The 18,270-nt window shown below is 42.4% G+C and overlaps 2 protein-coding genes across 3 annotated transcripts; one reads left to right on the top strand and one right to left on the bottom strand.

The window, feature by feature from the left end:
* The first annotated feature begins 1,445 nt into the window (after positions 1-1,445).
* Positions 1,446-9,323, top strand: LOC110520945 (homeobox protein DBX2-like). Of its 2 annotated transcripts, XM_036969335.1 has the most exons (5): positions 1,446-1,605; positions 1,704-2,053; positions 5,296-5,385; positions 7,956-8,140; positions 8,741-9,323. In XM_036969335.1, exons 2-5 carry the CDS (start codon positions 1,765-1,767, stop codon positions 9,023-9,025), a joined length of 849 nt encoding a protein of 282 aa, XP_036825230.1. In that variant the 5' UTR covers positions 1,446-1,605; positions 1,704-1,764; the 3' UTR covers positions 9,026-9,323. The 2 variants fall into 2 exon arrangements, with proteins under 2 accessions (XP_036825230.1, XP_036825229.1); XM_036969334.1 differs by having other exon boundaries at positions 1,448-2,053.
* Positions 9,324-10,311: 988 nt separating this feature from the next.
* Positions 10,312-12,078, bottom strand: LOC110520944 (secreted frizzled-related protein 5-like). The gene is made up of 3 exons (XM_021598396.2): positions 11,770-12,078; positions 11,215-11,480; positions 10,312-11,061 (listed from the first exon to the last, which is right to left on the bottom strand). Exons 1-3 carry the CDS (start codon positions 12,051-12,053, stop codon positions 10,751-10,753), a joined length of 861 nt encoding a protein of 286 aa, XP_021454071.1. The 5' UTR covers positions 12,054-12,078; the 3' UTR covers positions 10,312-10,750.
* Positions 12,079-18,270: the final 6,192 nt, after the last annotated feature.

Below are 18,270 nucleotides of genomic sequence, written 5' to 3'. Positions count from 1 at the left end.
TTCTATTCTACTGAGCCATTTACTTTATGTTCATATTCTTATCTTTTATTATTTCTTGTTGTATTTGCATTGTCGAGAAGGAACCTGCAAGTAAACATTTAATTGGACAGTGTATACAGTACTATACCATGTATATCCTGTAAAGCTTCAACTGTGCCTCTGAAATTCAATAAATCTATAACAACAAACCCGGGTTCGAGTTCCAGTTCGGCTTCCCCTGAATCAGTGGAGGCTGCTGAGGGGAGGATTGCTCATAATAATGTCTGGAACAGAGTCAATGGAATGGCATCAAACACCTGGAAACTATGTTTTTTAATGTATTTGATACCATTCCACTCATTCCTCTCCAGCCAATAACAAGAGCCCGTCCTCCCCAATTAAGGTGCCAACAACCTCCTGTGCCCTGAATTTGTTGTAGTATTATATACAGCTGCTTCTCACATAACCAATAGTATTTCAACTACACAGTTCTATCAAAGTTGACCTCTTACATTGTCTCTCCCTTTCATCCACATCAGACCCCAACGTTAACTGCTGTAGATCCTTCACAGCTTTTTTGTGCATATTTCTGTCAAGCTGGACGGAAAGTATTTTTAAAACAGACGGAATCGATTCTCTATCTCAAGTAGGAACCAATAGACCTGTCAAGTCTGTGAGTGACAAACCATAGTAGGCCAACCAAGTCACTAAAAAGAGGAGGAAAGTGGTGGGAGAATACCACTTAGACCATTACAGAGGCAATCTGAAAGATGTATTAATTGGTGTGAATTCATAGAGTAAAACATGAAATATGAATGACCTGATGAATCGGTCATTCACAACATTCATATTCTGTATCTGGTGGTCAATTAAAGTTAAGTGTAATTGAGATCAAATATCATTCTTGACCAAAACATTTAATTTAAAAAATGTAGTAGATATTTCAATTCTACGTCAAATATGCACGGTATTACTCAATCAGAATAATTATAAAATGATTAAGTCTTGAAAAGTAAAGATATGAGAAGGCAATGTACATTCTTTGTGGGAATTTACTTTTTTTCTAGTTATGTTATTTTGCATCAAAATTCATACGTAAACAGTGACCTAGATCAAACCAAACCAAGTAATATTATTATGCATTGTGCGCACAAATGAGCTGCAAACTGTTTCATTTCCATGCCTTTCTATGGGACACAATGGCTGCTCTAAGGTAGCTGCAGAAAAGAGAAAACTATTTACTGCAGGACTGAGAAATATGCTTGGTGCACGTTAAACTTTGGCCAGCAGTCCATTTTATCTGGTGTCTATCATTTAATAGGCAAGTTGACATAATGAATGGAGACGGGCCCACCTTCTGCCACTCCAGAAAGCACCCAGTCTTATCTGAATTGAGAATCACATTAGAACCTCTTAGCCAATCACACGGTAGCCCTGGAGCAAAGTGCAGACCCTGGAGGAGAAGAGAAAGAGAGAAGAGAATAAGAGAGAGAGAGCTTTTCTTTTCCTGGGACTTCAATGAAGTTGGCCCCGGTCTGGGGAGACTTGAAGGGATTATATCTCAAATTTGAGTCTCTTCTGTAACTTGGCTCTGTGGCTGCTGAGACTAATGGGCTGTACTGTGAGGTGAGTGAAAGGGAAAGGAGGATACCTAGTCAGTTGTACAACTGAATGCATTCAACTGAAATGTGTATTCCGCATTTAACCCAACCCCTCTGAATCAGAGAGGTGCGGGGGTTTCCTTAATCGGGTGAGGGAGCGTTCCTTAGGGTCACAGTGAACAGGATGATCGGTGGTCAGAAGGAGAATATGGCGGCAGGATCACCTACTCATCCAGGCTTTGGCATCTCTGGGAAGAGCTTCCTCATAAACAACCTGCTGCGCTCGGCAGGGCCATCCTTTTCCTCATCCTCTTCCTCGCCCACCTCAGGTGGACCAACAAGTGGGCTCTTCAAGGAGCCCTCGACCGGCCCCTACTGGAGCACCTGTGGCCCTCAGCATGTTGTCTATGAGGGCCAGAGTAAAAACTGTGAACGAGTCAAAGACAGAGGGCTTCCTCCTCATCCACACTCAGGTACAATGGTATATAATACACCACATTATGATATTATTATATTATATTGGTGATTGTGAGATCTAATGTGTAGGCCCTTGAAACTATACATGGGGGAAATGTGATTTGATTTTATATATATATTTATAAAAAATGTATGTGCCTTAGAATTGACAAGACCAGTTGTTTCGACTCTCCCTCGTGTCAAAATGCATGCAACATGATTTGAAACATTTAGAATCAGTCGAAGTAAAGCACATTTTCAGAAAATACTTATTGTTCAGAACAAATCCTATTTATATAGATTTCTCATTAAAAAGACACTGTAAGGAAGTGTAACCTCTTCATCCTATCAACTTATTCTTCCATGCCTTCAGTTAAAAATATCAGAAAATTATATCAGATACAAATTCCATTTGCTATACTGCCATTTAGGTAATTAGCAATATTTCAACTAACTATCTACTAACCCTAGCCCTAATCCTTATTCTAACCCTAAACTTAACCCTTACCCTAACCCTAACCCTTACCCTAACCATAACCCTAACCCTAAACTTAACCCTTACCTTAGCCCTAACGCTAACCTTAATCTTTGTTCTAAACCTAACCCTAACCATAAACTTAACCCTTACCCTAGCCCTAACCATAACCTTAATCTTTGTTCTAAACCTAACCCTAACCATAAACTTAACCCTTACCTTAGCCCTAACCCTAACCTTAATCTTTGTTCTAAACCTAAACCTAACCATAAACTTAACCCTTACCTTAGCCCTAACCCTAACCTTAATCTTTGTTCTAAACCTAACCCTAACCATAAACGTAACCCTTACCCTAGCCCTAACCCTAACCTTAATCTTTGTTCTAAACCTAACCCTAACCATAAACTTAACCCTTACCTTAGCCCTAACCCTAACCATAAACTTAGCCAGCAGTTGTTGATCAACAGATCATTTTGTTGATAGTATGACCGTCTGTAGAGCATCTGCAGATGGACCATCCAGAAAATAAAGTGTGACTGACATTTTCTTTATGTGTTTTACTTTCAATAATAAAGTAAATACAATTCTAAAACATTAGAAACTTCGTCTTCACCTGCAGGTTATAATGGATATTTACTACAAATAAGACCCATTCTAAAAGATAACACGTAGTAGTTATTATACACATGACAATAATGAAAGTCAGAGTCATTTTTTAAAACTTTTTAGTTGCTCCTCTAATGTTAACCATTTGACTACCCAAAACATGCAATAGAGAGAAATGTACATGCTTACATACCACATGTCGTAAATGTATCTCATACCAGCTTCCATCTCAAATCAAATCAATTTGTATTGGTCGCATACACATATTTAGCAGATGTTATCGCGGGTGCCTGCGAAATGCTTGTGTTCCTGCAGCAGTGCATTAATACCTGACAATACAAAACAATACACACAAATCCAAGAAAGAAAAATGTAATAAATATGATGGTGTGTATGGACATAATGGCCAGTATATGAATAGAAACGGTGTGTACAGCAGAGGTTTTATAGGATAGGCCTTGACTAGAATACAGTATATACACTGAGTGTACAAAACATTAGGAACACTTTCCTAATATTGAGTTGCAGCCCTTTTGCCCTCAGAACAGCCTCAATTCGTTGGGGCACAGACTTTATGAGGTTGAATACAATGCTTCCCACTATCGTGTCAAGTTGTCTGGATGTCCTTTGAGTGGTGTATCGTTCTTGATACACACGGGAAACTGCTGCGTGAAAAACCCAGCAGCGTTGCAGTTCTTGTCTCGCTCAAACCAGTGCGTGCACCTGGCACCTACTACCATACCCTGTTCAAAGGCACTTAAATCTTTTGTCTTGCCCATTCACGCTCTGAATGGCACACATACACAATCCATGTCTCAGTTGTCTCAAGGCTTAAAAATACTTCTTTGACCTGTCTCCTCCCCTTCATCTACTCTGACTAAAGTGGATTTAAGGGATCATGGCTTTCACCTGGATTTACTTGGTTAGACTACGTCATGGAAAGAGCAGGTGTTCCTAATGTTTTGTACACTCAGTTTACATATAAAGTGGGTAACATCCACCAGTAGTTATAAAGTGAGAGAGGCACTCGTAACTGCACCATTAAGTATCTCTCCTATTCCCTTTCAGCTACTGTAAAGAATAATGGAACACTACCAGGAAACTCCAGTATATAAAATCCAGTATAATTAAGTGTGCGGGGCTGGGGGTGTAATAAAACCCACTAAAAGAGATTCTGTGTTTCCTCTGAAATTACACCTTATATGTCTCTCTGCTCATGCTATTTTTTACTTTAACTTACCCCCTCTCTCCATATTCTCTCTCCCTTTACCCCTTCTTTCTCTCTCCCCCTCTCTCTATTCCTCCTTCCCCTTCTCCCTCTCTCTATTCCTCCTTCCCCTTCTCCCTCTCTCTATTCCTCCTTCCCCTTCTCCCTCTCTCTATTCCTCCTTCCCCTTCTCCCTCTCTCTCTTCCTCCTTCCCCTTCTCCCTCTCTCTATTCCTCCTTCCCCTTCTCCCTCTCTCTATTCCTCCTTCCCCTTCTCCCTCTCTCTATTCCTCCTTCCCCTTCTCCCTCTCTCTATTCCTCCTTCCCCTTCTCCCTCTCTCTCTTCCTCCTTCCCCTTCTCCCTCTCTCTATTCATCCTTCCCCTTCTCCCTCTCTCTATTCCTCCTTCCCCTTCTCCCTCTCTCTATTCCTCCTTCCCCTTCTCCCTCTCTCTATTCCTCCTTCCCCTTCTCCCTCTCTCTATTCCTCCTTCCCCTTCTCCCTCTCTCTATTCCTCCTTCCCCTTCTCCCTCTCTCTATTCCTCCTTCCCCTTCTCCCTCTCTCTCTTCCTCCTTCCCCTTCTCCCTCTCTCTATTCCTCCTTCCCCTTCTCCCTCTCTCTATTCCTCCTTCCCCTTCTCCCTCTCTCTATTCCTCCTTCCCCTTCTCCCTCTCTCTATTCCTCCTTCCCCTTCTCCCTCTCTCTATTCCTCCTTCCCCTTCTCCCTCTCTCTCTTCCTCCTTCCCCTTCTCCCTCTCTCTATTCATCCTTCCCCTTCTCCCTCTCTCTATTCCTCCTTCCCCTTCTCCCTCTCTCTATTCCTCCTTCCCCTTCTCCCTCTCTCTATTCCTCCTTCCCCTTCTCCCTCTCTCTATTCCTCCTTCCCCTTCTCCCTCTCTCTCTTCCTCCTTCCCCTTCTCCCTCTCTCTATTCCTCCTTCCCCTTCTCCCTCTCTCTCTTCTCTCTGCAGGCCTGTTGAGCAGTGTGTTTCTACGGCGCTCTCAGTATGTGCTGGCAGCAGTGTGCTGTGGTGGGTCCAGCCCTCCACTTGTCTTCTCCGGTGAGTGTTTAATACTTCATCAGCGATGCCTCAGCTCCTCTCTAAGCATTAACAGCAGGGTCTCCCATATTCTCTACAGCTAATTACTGATGCAATGCCAGGGAGCTAATTCTCCACTCAACTCTCTGCACTGCTATTCATGACCATTCATGGCTATTTAGATCATGTAGGGGTGGGTGGGAGGTTGTGGAGCGGGGTGGGGGGGGGGGGGGGGGGGGGGGGTGCTTTTATGGCCATTAAGGCCCCCATTTGGAGTCATATAGATACGCACACAGGCCCACTCAAGTGTGCAGAGCGCCTTGTCTCTGTCAGATTAGGACTGTATTAATAAGAGGTATGCCATGTAACTGTTATTGGTCTCTGCGTGACAGTCGTATTGCATCTCTGTGAGCTGAGTCTCAGCACATAGGACAGTTTGGCTGATAGTTGGTCCAACTGTGATAATTGAATCAGTGTGACCAAACTGCTAATGTTCCGACTTGCCAAAGGAGGGGATTTATTTATATAATGAGGCTCCTAAAATGATTTAGTGTAGGTTTCATGGAAAATATTTCCATGGAACCATAATCTATATGGATTTGAATTGTGTTATGTAATTGGATTTATTTTGAAGTCTGTATTAACCTTTCATAGTGAAAGTCTCATGACGAGGGCAGCATTGATTTCTACTAACTTCTGTCAGGGTTGTGATGCTAGTTGCTAGGTCCTTTGACTCCTGACAAGTGAGGCAGCAAATATAATCCCTTAGTAGACCCCCTGGCCCCCCCCCCCCCTGAGCCTTCTTAGTGGGCTGACACTTTCCCACAGTGCCCAGCAACAGGACAATGCCGTGACCAATCAGCACTTTCACTCCCCCATCCACAAGCGAACCCGCTGCAATTTTTCACTGCAGTAATAAACTCTGCAAAGCACAAAAACACAGAAAACAGCTATTCCTCTGCAGAAAGGGGGCTGCCCACTACCTCTTTGTGTGGCCACAGAAACCAGCTCCTCAACTCCCTCCTTTCTCCTGTCAACTCACTCTCATTCCTGTCCATTTAAAGTCCCCTGACCTGAACATAAAACACTCAATGAAAGTGTATAGACTTATTCGAGCTCATCTTCCCATAGAACCGGGCCCATACCTGCAAGAGAAAATATTTATTGATGAAGTAGTGTCCTTTCAATGAACAGCCTTTGTGGCAGGACCCTCAGGGTTGTGCGCTCAGACCATGAAGCCCTTGGGAGTGACCTGTTAAAACTCCATTTAAGTGGTAGCCATTGAGGCCTGAGGAGCGCATCTAACCGGTTACTCGCACCCCAGAGGTGGTCTGTGTGCAGATTTGTCATACAGATTAAAAAGGCATTGCTGAATGGGATTTGGTCAAATGTTCCACTTGACTCTTGTTGTGCGTGAGTCAGGCAGTGTGGGATTGCTCTTCACCCAATCTCTTTCTCCTCTGTGAAAATGGGTCTCCATTCTCTCTTTAGTCACCCCCATTTTGTTAAATTAGACAGATTGATGCAAACTAAATAGTGGAGAGTAAGTGTGTATAAGATTGACGGAAAATGGACACAATCCATGTAGATAGTGAGTGACGAAGTGAGCCAGTTAGTAGATGCGTGAGTCTGCCTTTTACACTGACCAAAATGTGTTGGTCCCATGTTGTTTGAGCGAGTGTGCAATTGACATGCTGACTGCAGCAATGTCCACAGAGCTGTTGCCAGAAGATTGAATGTTCATTTCTCTACCATAAGCTGTCTACAATGTCATTTTTGAGAATTTGGCCTGTACGTCCATCACAACCGCAGACCACGTGTATGGAGTCGGGTGGGCGAGCAGTTTGCTGACGTCATTGTTGTGAACAGAGTGCCCCATGGGGGCGGTGGGGTTATGGTATGGGCAGGTATAAGCTACTGACAACAAACACAATTGCATTTTATTGATGGCAATTTGAATGCACAAAAATATTGTGACGACATTCTGAGGCTCATTGTGAGGCCCATTTTTTTTTAAGGTAACTGTTATCAACAAATGAATATCTGTATTCCCAGTCATGTGAAAGCCATAGATTAAGGCCAAATATTTTTTTTAAATGAACTGATTAACTGATATGAACTGTAACTCAGTAAAGTCTTAGAAAAATGTTGCATATTGCATTTATATTTTTGTTAAGTATATAATCAGTATAAGTATGTATTCAGTGCTTTGGACTGGACTGGATATGATAGCCAGAGCAATAATGCATTTGAATACCAACATTTCCATTCATTAATAAGGATGATTTTCTATTTGAGTCCACTTGATGTGGGAATATACAGTAATACATTTATCTTGTGTATTAAAATGATTTCTTGTTATTGACTTCGTTCACATTACATCCATTTCCATATTAAAATATTGGTACTTGTATCTAGTAGGCCAATGTTCCATTGCATTCATGCAACAGAGAACATATGTCAATGAAAATAAATGTACTCATCCATAATAACCTAATGCAAAAAATGACATTTGCCTTTCCTCAAGTCAGGTTATTTTTTAGCTGGAATACAAACATTAATATGAATGATTCTGACCTCTGACCTTCCAGAGGGAGCCTATATTCCGATGTGGTCCCCGGATACGAGCCCCAAATCCCGGCGAGGAATCCTGAGGAGGGCGGTGTTCTCGGATGAGCAGAGGAAGGAGCTGGAGAAAATGTTCAAAAGACAGAAATACATCAGCAAGACAGACAGAAACAAACTGGCAGCAGATCTCAGCCTGAAGGAATCCCAGGTAGGATACCATATACTGTAGGTCTAGGTCGGAGGTCACCATTACAACCCCATTTTATATCCTATGCTACATCGTGCTTTTTTCTCATATCACCTCTTCATTGAATGCAAATACATCTTACTGGGTATGAGTGCTCCAGCCTAGATTTAGTAAATATCTAGAGTCACTTCTATTGTAAGTGTCCCTCATCTTAAAATGTTATTACAATACTGCTATCACTACTGTGATAATTGTAAGAAGTAGACCAAGATGTCATACCCTCTAAGCTTTTGTCTAAAGTAGGGGGAAAGTGGTCAACATTTCAGTTGTAGTTGAGGTGGCTACTAAAACAGCGGTAATGTTTGATTGGAAGAAGATATTTCTGTTCTTATTTTAGATTTGAAAAGCAGAGAAGTAGACTAAAATTGCATATACTCTAAGTGATTGTCTAATTAGGAAAGTATAATTGTGGCACTACTTAGAAAAGTATAATTGTGGCACTTCAAACAGACTGAATAAATAGAGATAATGCTCCCTGCTGTATCATAGACTTAGATTTGACTAAACAAAACAACTGGCACCCCAAAATGAACCTCTCACTGACCTGTGTGTCTACTGTAGGTGAAGATCTGGTTTCAGAACCGGAGAATGAAGTGGAGGAACTGCAAGGAGAAGGAGGGCCACAGCTACCGCTCCCCCATGGAGGAGCTCATGTCCCGGGGCTGCAACCAGGAAGAGGAACGCAAGAGGGCACCAGAGAGCACATGCACGCCATCAGACAGCTCACCGTCACAGCAGCAGGACTCGGACACAGGTGTTATCACAGAGAAAGAGTCATGCAAGGAACCTGCGACTTTGAAACAGCCACTGAGTCCGCACAGATACACTATGACCTCTGACCCCTGAGAGGATTAAAGACTGAAAGATGGGCGTTGAGCATTGGATAAAACGACTAACACTTCATAACAAGAAGATCTTGTCATTTTAATATTGTGTGGATTGCTATTGTGTAGTTACATTTTCTAGACTGACTGCAAGTGTTTTGGAAACTTTATTATATCATACACTGTATATAAACACAAACTGAAGGTTAGTCAGCTACACACAACCATGTACAAATGCTTTAACATGTAAGACTGTATTCAGAATATTTATTTTACTCTTTTAACTGAAACAATTTCTGTAAATAAAATGATTCATTAAATGCTGATTTCTTCATTCCGTGTTAATATTCAAGATGTTGAGCAAGCAATAGTAATACAAGACAACAGTAATAAGTTACAGTATTTAAAGGCCCAATGCAGGCATTTTTATCTCAACATAAAATTATTTCTGTGTAACAATTATGTACCTTACTGTTATTAATTAAAATTGTTAAAAATAAATAAAAATAGCTTCTAAGCAAAGAACAACTTCTCAAGCTAGAATATTACTAGGACTGTCTGGGAGTGGTCTGAGGGGTCTAATTGGATGAGCCTAATGGGAGGGATATGTAACCTGAAAACTAGCTGTTATTGGCAGAGAGGTTTGAAACTCTTTTTGTTATTGGTCTATTAACTTATGATGATGTCACCAGGCAGGCCAAAACTCCATCCAACCAAAGAGGTCTTTTCAACCAGCTCTTACACTTAAATGACATTATCATTTCCACAGTATTATTCGAACCTCAGTGTGGAAATATATATAAAACACACGTTTTGGGAAGCACTGGGCCTTTAATATTCACACAAAAATACAGTACATCAATAAAGATAGTGCTTGCTACCAAGGACCTCAGAGACAATATCAAATAAATGACAGATATTACAAATATGAAATGCCAATTAAATGTAACATTGTACAACCATGGTGAATGCCAGATGTTATGCTGGAACTGTGTTGTTAGTAAGACAATTTTATTTTTGGACTTTGTCTTTTCCTCATCCATTCACTATCTGGACATCCTGCACTCCTGCACCATTCTTCATTCACCTACTTGGGGCGGCAGGGTAGCCTAGTGGTTAGAGCGTTGGACTAGTAGTAACTGGAAGGTTGCAAGTTCAGACCCCTGAGCTGACAAGGTACAAAAATATGTCGTTCTGCCCCTGAACAAGGCAGTTAACCCACTGTTCCTAGGCTGTCATTGAAAATAAGAATTTATTCTTAACTGACTTGCCCAGTTAAATAAAGGTCAAATAAAAAACTTGGCTGTAAGGTTCTGGCTATCTTACATGCTGTATGAATCATATAGAATAACCAACACTAATTCAATAGAAATAGATTACATATTTACATTTTATTATCGTATTATTTTCACTCACTTAACAGAAAAATCCAACATACAAAACACATAAATACGGCATTATCTAAATAGAAAATAATACTCTTTAGAAATAATTTACATTTAGCTATTACTATGTATAGTTTTTAGAGTGCATTCTATTACTGTGTGCTGTAGCTGAGCTACTGTGAAGGAGCAGAGGGCAACAGAGGGCCAATGAGAGAGTCCAGCTCTAACACCTCTGACATCAAGTCAGTAACTTCAGAAAACATCAAATACTCAACCGACCTTCCACTCAGGACGCCATTCTAAGCAACACAGATTTAACAGAGATCATATTTTTCATTATATCACTCCTATCATCCAGTCACTCAACACCTGTGGTGTTTCCACTTGCGCGCAGCCACTGTGATGCTGTTGTTCTTCCTGTGCCAGGGGAAGAGGCGGGTGAGGGCCAGGGTGCCATCGGACTGCACAGCGCCAGTCAGCAAGTAGAGCTGGACACGGCCGGGCCGGACCAGTATGTTGGCACAGGGCAGGTTGATGAGCAGCCACTGCTGGAGGAGGTGCTGGGTGTCGTAGGGAAGCAGGGGGCCCTGGCGGATAAACTCTACCCGGCCCTCCACCTCAAACTCTGGCTCCCCTGAGGGCAGGCGCCGGCGAGACAGCTTGGCTGTTACAGCTGAGGGAGGAGAGAGTGGACAGAAGGTGAGTATGCTAGCTGAGACAGAACTACACACATATGTATGGTACAAATATACACACTAATAAACTTGCATAACATACTAATCAGTGCAAACATACACATATACAGTACATTATTGCACATTCTTACCAAAGTCATCTTGGCACAGAGCATCCAGAACTGTCTTCAGTGAAGGGTGCTCCTCCACGGAAGGACATGCTTGGCATGCCGGCTTAGGCAATGCTTTGGCGAGGTGGCTGTTGCTGTGTTTGGGGTGGGGGGTCAGGCACATGTCTTCCTGGGTAGGGAAGCGGTCACAGTCTAGCGCCTCTGGCCAGACTTGGCCCTGACAGGCCAGTACTGGGGCACAGCTGTCCCTGACGGCCACACACAGGCTACGGCACGGCTGGATAAAACTGGAGATGGAGAGACAGACACGGGGTCATGTTCCATTGTAAACACACTGAGGGTGAAATATAAGTGATGGAGGAGTGGATAGTTCCCTCTTGAGAAGGAGTTGGCAGTGGGATGTTCTCAAGGGGAAGGTAATAGGGAAATAGACAAGAGAGAACAGCCAAGTTGACAGAGAAGGAAGAGAGCAGCCTAGTATGGAGAGAGAAAGACACACACACACACACAGGAAGGACATAGAAAGATAGAAGAGGACATGTATAGGTAAAAGGCAAACAAAAGCTACAGACTTACGCGTCAAGGCAGACGGGCGCGATGAGGGAGCAGAGGAAGGCCTGGGCCTGGGGATGGCAACCGGTCTGCAGCAGGGGTCTCCAGTCCTCCGAGCGGGGAACCACCTCGCCCTCTAGGCTGCTGTGCCCCAGCAAGTTAGGCAGCCTCATCTCCGAGTAGCCCACGTCCTGGCACACACTCATCTGGTGGGGGATGGGCACACAGCGGGTCGACTGACCCAGGTCAAAGCCCCAGGCTGGGGCCAGGAGAACCAGGAGAGTCAGGGTGAAGGAGAAGAGATCCATCGTGAAGAGAAACAAAGTCCTGACTGAAAATCCAATTAAGGAGAAGACAGGTGCTGCTGTTGCTTGCTGTAGAAAAGGTAATGTCTCTCTGTGCCAGTTGCCTCCCTCTATATATACAACCAGCCCAGCCCCATCAGACTGTTATCAACTACCTATCAAAGAGGCTGGGACGAGGTGTGAGAGGAGACAACAGCTAGTTTTGTGATGACTGCAGACATAGGGGGTAATAGTGAATGGAGGCGGGGGGCATTATGAGAGCAATCACAGCCAAGGCATTACAATGCAAAACTATCAGTCTCCGGGGCTTATTTTCGCCATTAAATCTATTGACTTTTACATTAGAAATACCTCCTGCTGATTGGTTCACATAAGACACTTTGCTGAGCAGTTATGTATTCATGTATATATCATTTTTGTCTTGTGAGCCATTGTTTTGAGAACACTGCTGTAAAGACAGAAGTACATGAAACACACATTTATATTTGAGACAAAGTTCTGAAACATTGACTGGCATTTAAATATGACATGTGAAATCAAGAATGTTTATAATTCATATTTTACTCAGGAGAAACAGTGTAGGCTCATTTCTTCTGTGTAGACAGACAGGCAGTCTCCTCAATATTGAGTCTCTTTCATGTCTCCTCCTTTGCTAATTTGAGGGTTTCCTGAGAAGAAGGGTCCTGATCCCAGAGCCCAGCTCTGATCACACTCCCTTTAGCGGAGTCGTGTTTCTGTCTGGCTCACTGGGCTTTGATGTGACCCTAGATTACAGTCTGATGCACATGCTAAATGCTACAACAACAGCAAGCTACAGCTCTGTCTACCTACTGTAGCAATCAGATCAAACTTGACTGCAGCCGACAGACACATACTTTTTAATCAGGCAAATCAGTTAAGAACAAATTCTTATTTACAATGACGGCTTACCCCTAACCCAGACGACACTGGGACAATTGTGTGCCACCCTATTGGATTCCCAATCATGGCTGGTTGTGATACAGCCTGGAATCAAACCAGGGTATGTAGTGACGCCTCTTACACTGAGATGCAGTGCCTTAGACCGCTGCACCATTCGGGAACCCCCAGACAATCATATGATGACATACACTCCCCTCCATATTTATTTGGACAGTGAAGCTAAAATGTGTAAATGTTGCTCTGTAATCGTACATAGAAGTGATGATTAATGATCTTTGTTCCTCTGTAACTTTCTCACTCATCATTATTCAGGATTCATTAATTGTCAGATACTATTGCACTGTTGGTGCTAAGAACACAAGCATTTCGCTACACCCGCAATAACATCTGCTAAATATGTGTATGTGACCAATAAAATGTGATTTGATTTGATTCATGTAGAAGTGTTCAGAAACATCTGCTGTTCTTTGTTGTTGTTTACATTAATGTCATTCAGTTCCTATTGGACAAAACATAATCTGAAAAACAACCAAAACAAACTACAAATGCATCCAACAAGTTTGTAGAGTCACAAGTTTGATGTAGTCATTGCTTGCTAGGAATATAGGACCAAATAATACACTTTTGACTACTTTAATACAGTATAAGTGAATTTATCCAAATACTTACGGAAAACAAAATACACATAAAAAAATACTAGATACATGAAGGGATTTAATTTCTAAAAGGTAAATTATATATATATATATATGAAAGTATACCGTAAAATAAAAGTGACATTCTGTACTGTTGCCTCATATGAAACATTTCAGATCTCAAAATCTCAAATTCAAAATGCTGTATGTTGTCAAATTTTAGCTTCACATTCCAAATAAATATGGAGGGGAGTGTAAATCTTGTACCTTATGTTGCAATGACATTCAAAACATACCATTTCTCTTGCCAATTATTGACACTTTCAAATCATAGAGCCAACTTCACTATTTTACTTTTAAAAAGCTTGTGCAAAAAGTAACTACGCAATTTCTTACCTTTTCTGCTTTATATCTCACGTTAGGGCAGTAATTCTCAACTCCTGTCCTCATATACCCCCAACAGTACACATTTGTATTGTAGTCCCTGACAAGCACGTCTGATTCAACTTGTGAGTTAATCATCAGGCCCTCACCTAGTTGATTCAGCTATGTTTGTCCGGGGCTACAAAAAAAATGTGTTTTGTTGGGGTTACTTGAGGACCGGAGTTGGGAACCACAACATTAGGGTATAAAAAGTATTCAAGGAAATCCTGGAGAAGGATGATTATTACAGAAAAATTATTTCATTACAGTTTGGGAGGAACACTGTGTCATATGGGTGGCAGACAGCCACAGGATGCTCCTACCCTCTCATCCTCCCTTCTCATCAGACAACTAGAAGAGATCTCCCACTGCGATGCAGACTGGTGGTCCAGGCTCTGCTTCTAATGACATGCCGCTTCTCTCACTCCCTCCGTCTCGCACAAACTTCTAATGGCAGCACAAAATTAAAGCACAGTTGATAAGTAACTCAATTCAAACCACGTTCAGATGTGTATCTCTGATGGGTTTGCGCCCAGAGGGCTTGAGTCAGTAATAGGGCTTGGTCTGAGTGCTGCCACATGCACAAGGAACAGTACCAAGGCTCAGACTGTAGAAGTGCCAGGCAAATCAATCTAAGCCCCAGGGCCTATATTCATAAAGCGTCTCAGAGTAGGAGTGCTGATCTAGGATCGCATTCCTTACGATATTAAATGCAAAACTGATCCTAGGGCAGTACCCCTTCTCTAAGACTCTTTCTATTCTATTCTACTGTATCTTAGTTTGTGCCGCTCTGACATTGCTTGTCCATATATTTATATATTCTTAATTCAATTCCTTTACTTAGATTTGTGTGTCTTGTGTGTATTGTTGTGAAATTGTTAGATATTACTTATTATATAATACTGCACTGTTGGAGCCAGAAACACAAGAATTTCGCTACACCCACAATAACATCTGCTAAACACGTGTATGTGACCAATACAAATTGATTTGATTTGATTTATGAACATAGGCTCAGTCTGGCTGGCCCCTATCTCTCCCACAGCCTTCATTCTCCAGTCAGAGCGCCATCGGCCTCAGCCAAGCGGCCATCCCGTAATGCTTTGGTGCCTGCCCAGCCCCAGTCTGATCTGAGCCGGGGCCCTGGGTTCAGACGATGAGACTTACTGAGGGGCCTAACTGGGCAATTAGAGTCACAGACCAATTTTTCAGAACAATAGTGTCATACGTTTAACAAGCTGCCTCTGCCATTATCCCTGCAGGGGACTGTTTTTCTTTCTAACGGCCCCCCTGCTTGTCTGTAGACGGTGTGTTTGTGTTGGTAATGGGGACTACGGTTCCTTTGGGCACCTGTCTATCAAAGACCAGTAAGGAGTGACAGAGGCACACTCCCACACAGACAAATATGTTCACTGATGATCACATTGGTTAACATAGTAGTCTTTATGTTAATGGTCATCTTATTCGGTATGGTTTTATTGTACAAAAGGCGTTCAGACAAACTGGTCATTGATTCCGGACTGCACTAGCGGAATGAGCTCTGTACACTTCCAACCACTTCTCTACTGTTAAACCTATATGTCCATGTCAGCAAGTCATTTATGAATATGGCAACACCTCTCACCTGGCAAGCAAAAACAATGACAAACCAAAAACTCTTTATATTGAAATGTCAAACAATAGTACTTGGAGCTGTGGATCATTTGTAGGTACGTTAGCTTGGCTATCCTGAGAGTAGTCAGTCAGCATGTTGCCCCTTCCATACAGAATGCCTAAAACATGGGAGAAACTGCATGTAGTCAACACAACTTCTTAGCAAGGTTAATATAGTAAACTAAAACTAATACAAAAATAATAATGAAAAAACTATTCAACCGAAATAAAATAATTAACAAACCAGTTTGAAAAAATCAAACTACACAAAAACTATTATCGCTGAAACCAAAAATAAAATAGAAGTTTGACTTTTTCCCCCTAAACTTTGGTCAGAAATGGGGGTTTCAAGCTTTTGTGAAGTTTTCAAGTTATTGAAGCTGGCAGGTAAATGTTGTTAGGAGATGGTGGTTTCAAATAGCCTTAGAAATCAGTAGCTAACTTGATAATTCTTACAAGTTAAAAACCATTGGATTGGTGTAAACCCCTACGCCTCATTGGTGTAAACCCCTACTCCTCATTGGTGTAAACCCCTACTCCTCATTAGTGTAAACCCCTACCCCATATTGGTGTAAACCCCTACTCCTCATTGGTGTAAACCCCTACTCCTCATTGGTGTAAATCCCTACTCCTCATTGGTGTAAACCCCTACTCCTCATTGGTGTAAACCCCTACTCCTCATTGGTGTAAACCCCTACTCCTCATTAGTGTAAACCCCTACTCCTCATTGGTGTAAACCCCTACTCCTCATTGATGTAAACCCCTACTCCTCATTAGTGTAAACTCCTACTCCTCATTGGTGTAAACCCCTACTCCTCATTGGTGTAAACCCCTACTCCTCATTGGTGTAAACCCCTACTCTTCATTGGTGTAAACCCCTACTCCTCATTGGTGTAAACCCCTACTCCTCATTGGTGTAAACCCCTACTCCTCATTAGTGTAAACCCCTACTCCTCATTGGTGTAAACCCCTACTCCTCATGAGTGTAAACCCCTACTCCTCATTGGTGTAAACCCCTACTCCTCATTGGTGTAAACCCCTACTCCTCATTAGTGTAAACCCCTACTCCTCATTAGTGTAAACCCCTTCTCCACATTGGTGTAAACCCTACTCCCCATTAGTGTAAACCCCTACTCCTCTTTGGTGTAAACTCCTACTCCTCATTAGTGTAAACCCCTACTCCTCATTGGTGTAAACCCCTACTCCTCATTAGTGTAAACCCCTACTTCTCATTAGTGTAAACCCCTACTCCTCATTAGTGTAAACCCCTACTCCTCATTAGTGTAAACCCCTACTCCTCATTAGTGTAAACCCCTACTCCTCATTAGTGTAAACCCCTACTCCTCATTAGTGTAAACCCCTACTCCTCATTAGTGTAAACCCCTACTCCTCATTAGTGTAAACCCCTACTCCTCATTAGTGTAAACCCCTACTCCTCATTAGTGTAAACCCCTACTCCTCATTAGTGTAAACATGGGAGAGAGAGAGTTACCATTTTTTTTTGCACCAGTCTCGGCACTATTCCTTTTAAATCCAAGTCACAGATACTTTATCATATAAACCTAACCTTTGATCTGACTCATTACTTTATCCATTACTTCACCCCCAGTTGTAAGAAGTGACATCCCCAAAAAACACCATACAACACAAATGTCTTCTAGCCTCCCAGGCATGCTTTCTGTTCCAAACACTAAAACTATATTGGAAACAAAAGTAAAAACTAGCAAATCAGGTACTATAACAAAAACACATACTATAACCCTGCCTCTTAGGTCCCTGGTTGTTATTTAGCCTGCTGGCAGTGAAGGAGGACCATTCTATTGAGTGACTATTATTTTTAAGTGTCTCAGACACTGTTGAGCAATGCGAGTAACAGCATATGCTAGGCTGCAGGAGACAGTGTGTCTAAACACCCCGGTGGGGCAGGCAGGCAGCGTCTGTCTGTGTCTGCCTATAGGTCCACCCGGAGACTGGATGTGACAACTGAGTGCTACTGACAGGCTGACTCTCCTGTGGCAGTCAGCCCTGGTGGAGCCCAGCGAGAAAGTAGAGGAGAGGGGGTGGTTCTAGGACTGAATCACAATAGGACTCTAATGAGTAGGGAGGAGACAGCTTTTATTTGAATGTGCCACACTGTCAGGGAGCTTCAGACCCCGTTTACCTGAGGAGCTCTTTGATGTGGGACTCAGGTACCATGGTACGGTCCCAGTACCTCTCTTACTCATGATAGGTTTCTCACAGGTAGTCACTGGCACCAGTCCTCTTCTATTATAGCAGGATGTTTCTAAAGCACACCTTTGGAAGTGTTGCTAGATATAGACTCATTGTCAATACAACACTGACCTAGCTAGCACAATATGAAATAGACACTGGTGTCAAAGTCCAATAACCCAATAAGAAGAAAAATCAACACCAAAGGTTTGTATCATCATATGCACTACTGCCAACCAGTGGACTGCATGACAACTGCATCTAAAGTTTGCTCTTACAGCAGTTTGGAATTGGAGTGCATTCTCCAAAGGCATCTCCATACATATTTCATTGATTAACACATACGCAGCTTACTGTGTAGATTAACAAATGTAGAG

Source organism: Oncorhynchus mykiss, chromosome 30 (genome assembly GCF_013265735.2).
Source record: "Oncorhynchus mykiss isolate Arlee chromosome 30, USDA_OmykA_1.1, whole genome shotgun sequence".
Taxonomy (NCBI): domain Eukaryota; kingdom Metazoa; phylum Chordata; class Actinopteri; order Salmoniformes; family Salmonidae; genus Oncorhynchus; species Oncorhynchus mykiss.
This window is presented reverse-complemented; position numbering and strand designations above follow the sequence as displayed.